Genomic DNA, 13,142 nt, shown 5'->3' with positions numbered 1-13,142 from the left:
ATTTAAAACCACCTCGAATATGTTGTGTTAATGTTATGAAATGTTTTCTCATAAATGATGCGGTAAGCAGGAGGACAGAATTAAGTCTAAACTGACGCCGTGTTGCATTTCTATAGGTTGTAGATACCAGCGACGTGCAGTCAGGGGAGGCAGGGCCTCACCTGTCATACTCCAATGTAACGGAAAAACAACTAAAGAAAAACGAAATAGTAATAATAATAAAAATGTCTCCACTGATCTGTGTTGTAAATGTGATTTATGTATGATTCCAATCGCTTTTTATAGTCAAAATCAGTAAATTTGCCGAGCTCCGCTACAACTACGGGTAGCGATGAGAAGTGAGGCAGGGACGAGCTCTGCCTCTCGTAAGCCCACAGTAACTGGCTGGAGCGCGGGCACTAATTTAACGTGGGCACTTATTTTGTGAGCGCGCTCAAGCCAGTTACTGTGGGGTGAGGTGAGGCACAGATGAGATCTGCCTCACCTCAGAATGCGTCACCCCACAGAAACTGTCTGGAAAGCGGGCCCTAAGCGCATGCCTGCACCATCTCACTGTAATGTTTGTAGATCCCTTTATTACATTTATCCTCGCCATCCATAGTCTCTAAATAACTTATTTCATGTATATATGATATTTAGGCTCGCTGGTCTCATCGTACAACGGCAATGAAAAAAGCACCAGTGGAGGCAGCCATAACCTCTGCCGCACTGAAGTGAGCCCACAGGTTATTATTGCTACTGTTATTCTACGCAGAAACGGTACACAAACAACAAACTAGACTTTTGAAACTAGAGGAAGATAAGGAGGACTTTTACAAAAAAGTAATAAGAGATTGTTGTCCAGAAGGAGAGCATGGACTTCATCTTCAAGTCAAGGTAAGACCACAATTGTAATGAACATGGGATCTTACTAAGAAAGAACAATCCAATATTTAGATTTTTGGGTATCCTTTTGTTGAACCGTCTGTTTAAAATGAATCGAAGCATCAGACTAAAAAAGCTTTTGAAAATAACCGAATATTTCGATTAAGGTCAAAATATAATATTTGTAAATCTGACTCTGAAAGAGTCAGTGCCTCACCAGCCATGAACCTCACCGCACGTCACTGGTAGATACGAGCATGGTTTTATATACTATAACGTTTAATCGTGTTTTATGCCGTTTGCCAAGACTTGATAAGTCGCTCGTAAAACACAGGAGGTATGGAAGCTAAGAACACCAGATGTGGTAAATTGTACAGCTAATATAACACAACACATTGGTTGTATTTCCTTTAACTGGTGGATATAGAGTTGCTGCGGGCAGAGGGGGTTGAGATGCACAGGCTGCAGTGGAGACGCTGCGCACAGCTGATCGACAGCTGGGACGCAAACCACCAAATACAAAAACATAATTCAGATCCAGTCGTCATGACTCCACTCCGGAGGGATTCCCCGATCATTTCTTACAGTTTCTCATCAAGGGGGTGTCTCCTGTCCTCGGTACAAACACACTGCCTGAGGAAGGTTAGGCTATGAGTATTTATTTTGTCATTAACCTTTTTCGGACCATTTATTTATTTATTTAGGTGACGATCCGACCTCCATGCTGCTACTCTGGTTCAAACTGCATCCACCAAACAATATGATTTATCTCGACCTCCCTAAAATAACCAAAATCTGACACGGTGTGAGATGTCTTTTTTAGCTGTTCTGTTGTCATTTCCTGCGATCTTCTTCATGCAGTCAGTCAGAATGAATGAATGGATGAATGGGCGTTTCTTTGACTATTTATAGGCAAATATGGGCGTTACGTGAAGCCCGCAAAAGCTGCACCGCATTTCGAGTCGATTGTGATTTATAAAGGGAAACAGACGTAGGAAGTGCCATACGCACTTTCCTCGCCGGTACGCAATGTTTGGTGAATCGAAAAATGTCGGAACATTTCTGTACCTATTTTTTGGATTTCTACTACGTAAGCAACCTTCCCACGTGAATCCTACGCACGGCGTTATAAATGAGGCCCCTGGTCTTTTCCAGGTTTTCAATGACCGTACGAACCCTGTAACGTTCTCTAAAAACATTCTTAACATTTTTGGTGATAACTTTCTTAAGATGTATGAGCACATTGAGACAATGAATAGGACGTATAAAAACGAATTTATGCATGCCAATATATTCACTCACATGCACTTATAATCACACTAAGGTATGTAGGGCCACAGTATTCATAATATCATGTGTGTAAAATATCCGAAAATAATCCAACTTTTTTCTGACTATAAAGGTTGTGTCTCGTATGTAGGTTCTAACTGGTAGATAAGCTATCTGGCCGTATGTGGTTTGTGAGGGCTGCGTATAAACAGTGTCCGCTGTTTATGCATATTGGATAAAAATCGTTATTGCACCCTTTAGATTTGAGACCGACAGCCATATAGAAGAACGGACCGACTGTCACTGCCCGTCCCTGAAACCCCTGTTAGTCTCTCCCCCCCAAGGCCTTCCACACTCCTAAGACCAGCCAGGCCTCTCTACCCACCCTGGAACAACTGTTTCCCACTGCCGCCATAACCAACCTCCACTCCCAGCTCCCCTTTTCTAATAAACAAATGTTACTTTCACCAGCTGATTCCGAGTCTGATACTGGGTCCCCTCCAGTACATGTGACACTGACAGTGACTTGTACTAGCTGCTGGTCGCATTTATAAAAAAAAGAAAATACTTCTGATAAATCGGAGCGATAAAGCACGTTATCATACTCTAAAATATTAACATTCTAATAAAAAACTCTAACTTGCAGCTGAAAACGTTTTAAAGCATTTTAAGAATGTTTTTAGAGAAAGTTACCCTACCTTTCAGAAGAACATTCTGGGAACCAAAATAAAACTTCCCGCTGAAAACATTCCTAGAACAATGAATGTAACATTCTCAGAATGTTTTTAGAACCAAACATTTCTAGCTGGGTATATTGCAGGCAACTTAAAGGCCTCCTACAGTATATAGCTATCTCTCTCTTTTTTCAAAGATGTCTGAATGAAACACACTGCAGTGAACTCAGAGTAATTCTAGAATATTTGAATGAACGGATGATACTATCAAGAGGTATTCAGTGTCGATTAAACCATGGACAGTATACAGCCCTAACCGTACACACTTGAAAACATAGAAACAGGTCCATTGATCAGAAACCTCCACAGTGTAATTCACACCTTCTGTTATGAGCTGTCAGAACATCAACGTGCATCCATCTTAATGATCCATTGTCGTCCGTTTATTTAAAGGAGACCTATCATGCAAAATGCACTTTTGTACGTCTTTTATACATGAATATGTGTCCCCGGTGTGTCAGGGAATATATACATGTAATGCTGGAGGAATCACTGTATCTGACCTCGTAGTCGTGAATTCTGCCTGAGAAGATCCTAATGATTGTCTTAAGGTTCAGAGATTCATTTGGAGGGGATATGATTTGCTTCGAGCCAAGTGCACATCCGGTCCGTTCGGTAATTAAAGGGGACCTATCATGCAAAATGCACTCTTGTACGTCTTTTATACATGAATATGTGTCCCCGGTGTGTCAGGGAACTCACCAAGTGTCAGAAAACACAACCCTCACTCTTTTCCTCCATACCCAAATCTCTAAAAACGGGGCTGCAACGGATCTGATACAGACTGATACAGATTTGAAAATTCTCTGACTTCAGAAACGAGGAGCTCCGCCTATATGGGCAACTCTCCACTTATCAGGAGGAGACAGCCACGGCCATTGCCGTTCGAAAGCGCTGGAGACGCTGTAGTACATATGCCAGGCCTGTAAGTGGCGCTGTAGTCTGCCACAAAAGCAGCGAAGAAGACTTCTCAGAATCAGCCCTTGCAAAAACAGGGCTAAAAAAGAGCAAATAGAGCGAAATGAGGCATGGCTAAAATGCAGGATCTGTTTGGTATTTTTTTTTAAAACGTTGCAGACATTATGGCCCTACAATATATTATTAAAATATAGCATGATAGGTCCACTTTCAAGAAAAACGAAGCACAAAGTACAACAACTTTTAACAAAATATTTGAAGCCCTTGGTTGAATGTTGTTTGCCCTTCCATTCGGTGTGTACAGTTCACCTGTCCTAAAGTATAGGGCCAAAACCACACCTACAGTCACTATAATTCATAGATACACAGGGAAATCTAAAACATCCTTTAACATCAAATTATAATCATTTTAACTTTTATTTATTCTATAATGAAGAAACTGTCACACAAACCAATTTCCCCCTGGGGTTAGTAAAGTGTTTCTGATTCAAAAAATAATCAACAGATTTGTATTTGTATGTTGATATGTATATATTTACTGTTTAAATCTTCTTCTTCTTCTTCTTTATGGTTGTTTTTATTTTTAATTGTATTATATATTAAGTCATTTGCAATGCCTTGTAACCATGCTGCTGTGGCAAAATAATTCCAACAATAATTTCAATTCAATAGTGTGTATCTAATCTCATCTCATCTAAACTCTGTCAAGACATCTCTAATAAAAGGCTGCACATACTGGTCCCTGTGAGGAGCCTCTGAATGCCACAGCTGCAACACATCTTATAAATATGCAAAATGGCTTCAACAGCGTCCACAACAACGAGACAAAGAGAAACAGTTTGTCTGACTGAAGCAGCACATGAGCTCAGAGGTGAGTTAGTGAGACAGATGTCTGATCTGTCTGCCTAAATCACCAGCTTCCTCTATCCTGCCCCCACTAGGGGTCACTGTGGCTTTACTCCACCTCCCACTCACCCGCTCCCAGCTGCTGGCGGAGGATGGCTGCGTTCCTCTGCAGGGGGGAAGCGGATGACTTGGCCACTGAGGAGATGGTGGTGGAGGAGATGGAGGGGAGGAGGCCGGGCTGGGCCTGCTGAGGCACCCGCTGCCTCCCCTGCCCTGCCCTCTGACCCCCTGCCAGCCCCTGTTCAGGCTCCGAGGTGGCCCTCCCCCCTGCGCCCCCCCCCAGCGCCGTGTTGGTGTTCCTCAGCGGCCAGCGGTTCTGGATGTGTGACACCGCCTCCTCGGCCACCATGCCGTCCCCCAGCGACACGTGCAGCATGGCGTGAACCGTAAAATCCTGAGACTCGTCCGCCCACAGGTCGGACACGCGGCACTCGTACACCCCCTCCTCCTCCTTCTTTACCTTGGACAGGCTGAGGCGGTGGGAGATGGCGCTGCCCTGGACACGCACAGTCTGGATACAGGCAGAGGAAGAAGGAAACACTGAAATGTGGCAACGTCAGCTATATTCATGTCCAACGCTAGCTTTTTACTTCTGGCGATTGCATTTATGCTTAAAAAATCATACAATATGTGGAGATTTAAATATATTGATGCAGCTTCTGTGGGTTCATTATTTATAGGCAGAACTATGTGTTTGAGTAAAATAAACCTTTAGAAAAATATTGTCATTAAGGGATTTTTTTTTACAGAAAAGTGTATCTGGTTGAAATAACTCAAATCAATTAGGTCATTTCAGACCTGAAATACTGCATAGAAAATAACGTCATGGTTATTTTTAAACACCACAATAATAATGGTTTATTTCAATATTTGGGAGAATAACCCTGATCTGTCGGCCCCTTGCTCTTGGCTTATCCTGCTGAACAAAACATCTAAGTATCATAAACGTGTTTCCCACAGAGCTTATTTTTTTAAGCAATATTCTGAAATCCAATGGGAAAATCCCATTACTTTTGGTAAAGGGAGCCCTGTGGTGCTAACTTTAGAGTTGGCCTACAAACTACGTCATCACTGCACCAAAACACGTAACCAAAGCTGAGCCTGCCACAGCCTGTTGACATAATCCTGACCTTAAGAAAGGCTGACGCTGGGTGAATAGTCACAAAAAAGAATTAGCAAAATATGCATAATAATCATCTCTTTAACTTCTGATACGACAAGATATATATATATTTCATTAACAGGAATGCTTAGATGTATATTTCTCATTAAAGAGAACACAAAAGTCAGAGCTACTACCCTCAGAATGGGATTTAGCCTGAACATATATGAATTAATATGAACATCATTTATCCAATCATAGTCCTTGAAAAAACACTTGAGTGTGTGCAGTCAGGAGAGAGGACACTTACACTTATTTTTGTGGCTTCCCTTGGAACGACCTGAAACAAGAAAGCATTGTAAATCACATGTATTGAAACAGGTCCACCAATCAAAGCTGTGGCATTAGTAAGTATAAGATTCACATTATTAGCAACATTAACATGTGATGTGTTTTTCATTTAGTGCAGAGAGCATACATACAGCGTGAGTAGAGCTGGCTGCGTACATTTCTCAAAGACGCCATTGATAACCTCTCTCTCTCTCTCTTCCTACCCCCGCTGAATGTCTTAATGTGCTTAAACCGCAGAGGAAAACGCTGCGGATGTGATTGTACCTGACTCCTCTGACAACTGAGAAAGACTGATTTGTGATGCTGGAGGGAAAAGAAATTCCCCCTGCCACAATATTCTATCATGGCGGTTTAATGCAGCGGACCTGAGAGGAATGTAATGGTGTTGATAACCAACAAGTGCCCTTTCAGCAGCCAGAGAGCCATCACCACAGAGGGAATGCTCAGAATGCATCGCTTTCAAACACTGGGATCCTTACTTAAAAAAATAGGAAACTCAAAAGATTAAAGAAACTGTCTGCAACAGGCCAATGAATATAAAAACTCTCCATTACATTGCATATAGCTGACGCTTTTATCCAAAGCGACTTACAATAAGTGCATTCGACCAGGAAGACACAACCTTGAAGAAAACAGAATCATATAAGTACATCAGGTTTCATAGAGCCAAACATTTCAAGTGCTACTCAACTGGCTTTAGGTAACAGTCCTTTATTAGTATATAAGTGCTTTGTTAGTAATTCTATCGCTCGAAGTGGAGTCGAAAGAGATGAGTTTTCAGTTTGCGCCGGAAGGTGTGTAAGCTTTCTGCTGTCCTGATGTCAATGGGGAGCTCATTCCACCATTTTGGAGCCAGGATAGCAAAGGATCTCCAAATATGTGCAGCCTTTTGATTTACCTTTACAGGCCACTGTAAATGCATGTATGCATAGTGCACAATGCTGATCGCTGACAGATAAACATGCACTGAAAAAACTGAAAAGTTTACTTTAATGAAATGTGTTGTCAACAGATTTCACATAACTGCATTAGGTTGGTTGAAAGCAATAATATTAAGTTTAAATAAGGTTCAACTTATATTATTACTTTCATGTGAAATGAGTTGACATTATATATCTAAGTCAACGTTGAAGTGTGTTCAGTGTGGTGGAAGTGCATCTGACATCATCCACTGCTGGGTAAGATCTGCTTTAAAGATGTAGCACAATATACACTGTGGCACTAACAGCACACGCACGCACACGCACGCACACTCACACACTTGAGTTCAGGTGCTTGTGCAGTTACCTTGGCTCTGTGGGCCGGAGCACTGATCTGCAGCTCGTGATGCAGATCTCCAGGCACGTCCTCCTTCAGGTACCACCACTGGATCTCCAGAGACATGGGGGCCGCACTGACAGCCTTGAAGGCACAGGGCATCTCCACGTCCTCTCCCTCCCCCACACTCACATCTTTAGGGACTTCAGTAAATGCAGCTTTGGTATATGATGGGTGAGGAGACACACAAGACACCAGAAGCACATTAATATGAGTGGGATGGCATGGTGGAGATGCTGTGTAAAACATAAGCCTAACAATCCAGAGTTTGGTAATCCATTACCCTGCCATCATGCAGACTTCCTCTATTTTTAGGATCTCCTCCAATAGTCCCCATTAGCTGTGATTTATAGACTAACATGGATTTATGAGAGCACATCAGACATAGCAATGTGCCTCAGGCTTTATTTGATCAAATAATGGAGAGCAATCTGTTCCATGATGCTGTGATGGGGGCACAGCTGGGTCATTCTGTGGTTTTCAGGTTGATTTATTGTTACAATTCTCAAGTATTAAATAATTGTAGAGAAAGAAAACAACTGGCTTAGTTTAAAACTAGCAGGGTATTTTTAATGCTGCAGACAGGTGGCATTTGTTTTAATTTAAAGCTTTTTAAAGCCACTGTCTATTTCCGACGTCAAATAATTTCTTCCCTTCTCCATTTGCTTCATCAGCGGGGACTCACTTACCATTTGCACAAATCATAAATGGCGAATTGAGGATGAAGTAGTAAAGCAGGCTGTAGAGTCGCGTTTTTTCCATGTCACAACAAGACTGGTCACACTCAGCACGGACATTAGACGGTCATTGGACCTGGATGTATTGAGTCCTGTTAATGTCAAGTCAAATAAAATATAAATAACTCCAGATATGACCACAGATCCAGAGGCAGCGGCTCAGCCAGGCAGCAGGAACACTCCGGGGGTGAGCCAGAGCATTTTTAAACCATAATTCAGCTCAGAAACAAAAGGAACTACAGTAATTCTACAGCGAAAATATGTAATAAGTTATTCAACCCTCCAGTAAAAGCAATAGCTCCGTTAATCAGCACTGAGCGTCGTCTGGAAGTAGAGAGCGAACTTCCCGCGGCTCTCCATCCCCAGCCCGCTGCTCTCAGGGCTCCGCTCCAGCACCCAGCACATCCCGCTCTCTGCGCGGGAGAGGCTGCAGCAGGGGCCGCAGGGAGGACTGCCTCTGCCCGGGGCTCACAGACCGGTAAGAGGTAAGGTAAGATACACAGAGCCTCGCGAGTTTCTCTGTGTGTTTCACCCTCTCTCTTCTGGAAACTGCCACCGACCTGGAGCCTCCGCGGATTAGTGAGCGTCGCAAGCGCATCGCGAGGAGGCGCGTTCAAAAGAGCCCCCCCCCGTGTTTTTTTCTCTCTCTCTCTCTCTCTCTCTCTCTCTCTCTCTCTCTCTCTCTCTCTCTCTCTCTCTCTCTCTCTCTCTCTCTCTCTCTCCTCTCTCTCTCTCTCTCTCTCTCTCTCTCTCTCTCTCTCTCTCTCTCTCTCTCTACACACATTATAATAGAAACAAAACCTTGACATAAGGGGTACATACTGTAGGTACAAAGGCTACAGGGTACCAAACTAAATATACAATTGTGATCAAATAACACAAATTACACTTTTGGTTTTGATTGCCTTCATATTTTCAATATATAATAGTGGTGCTATATTGTTCAGAATCAGAACTCCTTTGTTTGTCACAGAGGGGACTTTTACATTGTTACAGCAAAAATAAAGATAGAGACAAAAAGAGAATACTATCAGAGAAAGGGCATGCACGATTTCAAATTAAAATACTAGAATTTGCAAAGTATACATTTGGGTAGAAAAGTAGCAGTAGCAGCAGCAGTATTTATAAAATGAATTAGGTGTAACGTGTAGAAGCTAGATATTTTCAGTCAGTCCATCTCTTTTTTTGAACTTGACATTTTTGTGTAAATGTGTGGTTTTAATATATATATATATGCAGCATTTGTGGTTTTACTATTTCTGTTTTGTTTTTTAAATATGGTCATTTAGGGATTTTCTTTTCCGAAATAACCCAAAAACTGCAGTGTGTCAGTCAGAGTTCCCGTTAGCCGGTAATTACCGGACTACGACCGGTAAAATATGCTGAAGACCGGCAAATCTAAATCTCTCCGGTCAAAGTGTCCGTTCAAAATAATTTCCGTTTAGCGCAATACCACATCAGTTGCGCAACTTGTATGGGGGTTATTTATGGGGGTTATTCCCTATCTTTATTCAAGAGCGTGGTATTTAAATTTGAGAGCATACTTTATTGATTTATTTCCCTCAAACCCTGTCCTCACACTCAAATAGTGCCTGCTTGCACTTAGATTTGCTCTGCTTCTGCTCAAACTGTACGCTTGCACTCAGATATATTGCTGCTTACAGATTTTTTCTGCTCTCAGATTTATTCTGTGCTCGCTCGAAACTTTTGTGCAACAATCCTGTCAAAATCCCTCAACCAATAGGAGGCCAGGTGTCCTTGCGGGTGCGTTCGCTTTACTTATTACAGCGTCCCGTAAGGGCGGTTACTCTTTGGTTTATAAACTCCCGCCCTCCACGGCTTTATAACATAACAGGACAGGGTTTGAGGGAAATAAATACATAAAGTATGCTCTCAAATTTAAATACCACGCTCTTGAATAAAGATAGGGAATAACCCCCATAGTTATTTATTTATCATAAAAAAAAAAAATAAAAAAAAAATAAAAGATTTTACAATTCCGATGACATAGGATATTATGTATCAGGAACGAAGGTGCTAGTCAGAGGATTGGTGCTTCATCTTTGATAACTTAATAATTCCATTCACCTATTTAAGAAACATGTCACCAAAAGACACCATAGCTTGTAGGAACAAGACAAGGAGAAGGGAGGGGAAACTTCCAGAGAAGGCATGGCAGACACCTCCAACAATTCAAGCTCAGGAAGAACCAGAGAATGCAGAGCAGACACCTCAAACAGTTAAATCTCAGATAGTGCCAGAGAATCAGATGCAGAACCAACAACCAGGAGGTTTCCAAGGAGGCACAGGCAGAAGACGTTTACGGTTTGAGGGATGTTACCATTGCAACCAAATGGACCATTGGACCAGAGATTGCCCGCAACTACTAAGGCAACACCCACCACATGCACCAAACAACCGCCCTCCATGTAGTTACCCTGGGGGAGGTTTCCATGATTATGACAGAAGCAGGGGGTCTCAGGGATGTCAAAGACGAACAGCATTGCCAAACATGAACCAAATGCCACTGACAGCCTGGTATCAACCACAACAATGAGGAAGCTCAGAGGGCCAGACCACCAGGTGATGCATCTTCAGCACAAGGGTGTTTTGAAAGCCAGCTACATTGAGCCATACTGTATCTAGTGAGTAGCATATTGCATTTACACATAAAGCATCCACAGAGTAGTAGAAGATTAAAACATAGTAGAACATTTAGCAGACTATTTTTGTAATTATGAGAAGGAAAAGACATTACGAGTGATGTTGTTCCCCCACACAGAAAACTATTGTGTCCACACAGCTAGGGAGGCCAAGACGATGGGGTTTCCACCCAAAAATATGAAGACGGAAACCTCGTACTCGCCCAAGACGGAGGATCCTTACCAAATCCTCCTGTTTATACCGACTGCAGTTCAAGGGGCGGCAATACACCTGACGTGGAGCTGTTGAGACCTAAAAAACAAACTTGCTTCTGCTGTGGTGAAGTCTGGCTACAAAGGGAGGTGTCCGATAGGGTCGCTTGTCTCAAACCAGTGAAGAAGTCAACAAGAACCCAGCAGAACTAGAGAGTGACTGTTAGCGGGAGAACAGTGACAGAGCGACAGAGACTGGCACAACATTTTCCAGCCAGTACATAGATAGACCCCGTCAGAAGACCGAGGCTGTGTTTAAAGGGGAACTTCATTTATTGTTAGTGGAAGTGTAGTTTTTTAGTCAAACAATTATGTGATTTATGGAGTCAGATTACATTTTTCTCATAAACAACATTTTATAATCAGCCAAGTATCTGTTTTAAGGCAATGAGCTGCAGATTAAATAACATAACACTGATTGAGAGCTTGGATGAAGAAGTTGTAGGGTTTTTACAACAGTTTCAAGAATCCGTTTTTATTTATTTATTCTTGAGTAATTTTACTGATTTATTATGTAGTGCGTAAGGCAATATCTCATTTTGAGTGAGGGCCACCAGCCCTTCATGCATGTCACCCTCGGTGAGAATAGTTCGTATTTTCTCTCTAGTTTAGAGAAATATTATTTTATCATATCTTTGTTCAGCAGTATCAAACAATCCTCTAATCCTAGAATTATTGAGACGCATTAGCGACACCAGGGGTATTGTTTTTCGTAGCAACAATGATGCATAATACCAGGACAAAAGCCATTATTGCAACAAGTAAACCATTTTTTGTGCTAATGACAGATTTTAGTGAATATGTTTTTATACCATCAGAAAACCATACATCATACGATATTTTGTACGCCTTATGGGTACACGGAGAAGTTATATTTATTTAGTGCAACGTTATGGGTTTTACATGTCCTGTTCAGAATAGGGTAATCATTGCAATATTAATTGAGCATGTTCTGCTCAAAGGAGGGAGTGTCATGATTATACAGATATATTGATTTCAGTGACGTTGTAGTTAATAAATAATAACATGTAGTTAATAATAGGTCTCATAACGACAAAAGGTATGCCGACGCTTGGGCCTCCTCCAAGGAGGGAGTGGTCCAGTTTTAGATATTAGACAAATAAAAGTAATGAATATGTCAGAACTCTGAGTAATATTATCCAAGTTTTGTCTACACAGGCTAGGAATACCACAGAGATACCAGACGAGACACCAGACGAGACTCCTGTTCGGCCAGGTGATTGGGTGAGGGTGAAAGTTCACAAAAGACAGTGAGCTGATCCCGGTGGACGGAACAGTGAGAAGTTGTAATGAACTTCACACGCGCTCCGGTTTAGGGGTAAAGAAAAAGGAGCAAATTGACACCACCTCACACATTGTCACCCTTCACTGGCAACTTCCAGAACATTATTGGGAGTTAGGACACTGTAAAAAAAAAAGTTAGGACAACTCAAAATGTCAAGGCAACAGGCTGCACACGATTTTTAAGTTTTGAGGCCATCTAACATTTCTAAGTTTCTCTTTTCAATTGAGTAAACTAATTATATTTTGTCGAGACAACTCATTCAAATTTTGTACAACTTCAAGTTTTGAGTTCTGCATACTTAACATTTTAAATAAGTAAAGGTTGTGCTAACTTATTATCTTTGGTTTGGAAAATGTATCTTTCATACGTTTAAAAACTTCTAACTTTGAGTTCCACATACAAAGAATTCCATTAAAGGTCCCATGTCATGCTTTTCCGGTTATTGCCCGTCCCCTTGTGTGTTATGAAGGTTTTTATGCATGTAAACAGTCTGCAAAGTCAAAACCCTCAAAGTACACCCTGTAGCGAGTAAACTCTAACACAGAAAATACCTCCCCCAAAAGCCTCGTTGGAGATTTCTCAGTTTCCATTGTTTACTTCCTGCCCCGCGTGACGTAGCTGCACCGCGTGACGTCACTTCCTCTGCCAGCCGACCATATTAATTTTCGTAAAACCTGCTTATTTTCAAAGCTCTATCCAGTCATGTCGCGGAGGGTCTGTTGC

General features: G+C 41.9%; 1 protein-coding gene across 1 annotated transcript in view; it reads right to left on the bottom strand.

The window, feature by feature from the left end:
• Positions 1 to 8,760, bottom strand: part of vstm2b (V-set and transmembrane domain containing 2B) — a 50,544-nt gene extending 41,784 nt beyond the window's left edge. The window contains exons 1-4 of the mRNA XM_034229107.1: positions 8,151 to 8,760; positions 7,432 to 7,619; positions 6,104 to 6,133; positions 4,761 to 5,202 (exon numbers count right to left, since the gene is read on the bottom strand). Of these exons, the coding sequence (XP_034084998.1) occupies positions 4,761 to 5,202; positions 6,104 to 6,133; positions 7,432 to 7,619; positions 8,151 to 8,223 (733 nt within the window). The 5' untranslated portion in view covers positions 8,224 to 8,760. The remainder of the gene's footprint in view (positions 1 to 4,760; positions 5,203 to 6,103; positions 6,134 to 7,431; positions 7,620 to 8,150) is intronic.
• Positions 8,761 to 13,142: the final 4,382 nt, after the last annotated feature.

Source organism: Gymnodraco acuticeps, unplaced genomic scaffold, assembly GCF_902827175.1.
Source record: "Gymnodraco acuticeps unplaced genomic scaffold, fGymAcu1.1, whole genome shotgun sequence".
Classification (NCBI taxonomy): domain Eukaryota; kingdom Metazoa; phylum Chordata; class Actinopteri; order Perciformes; family Bathydraconidae; genus Gymnodraco; species Gymnodraco acuticeps.
This window is presented reverse-complemented; position numbering and strand designations above follow the sequence as displayed.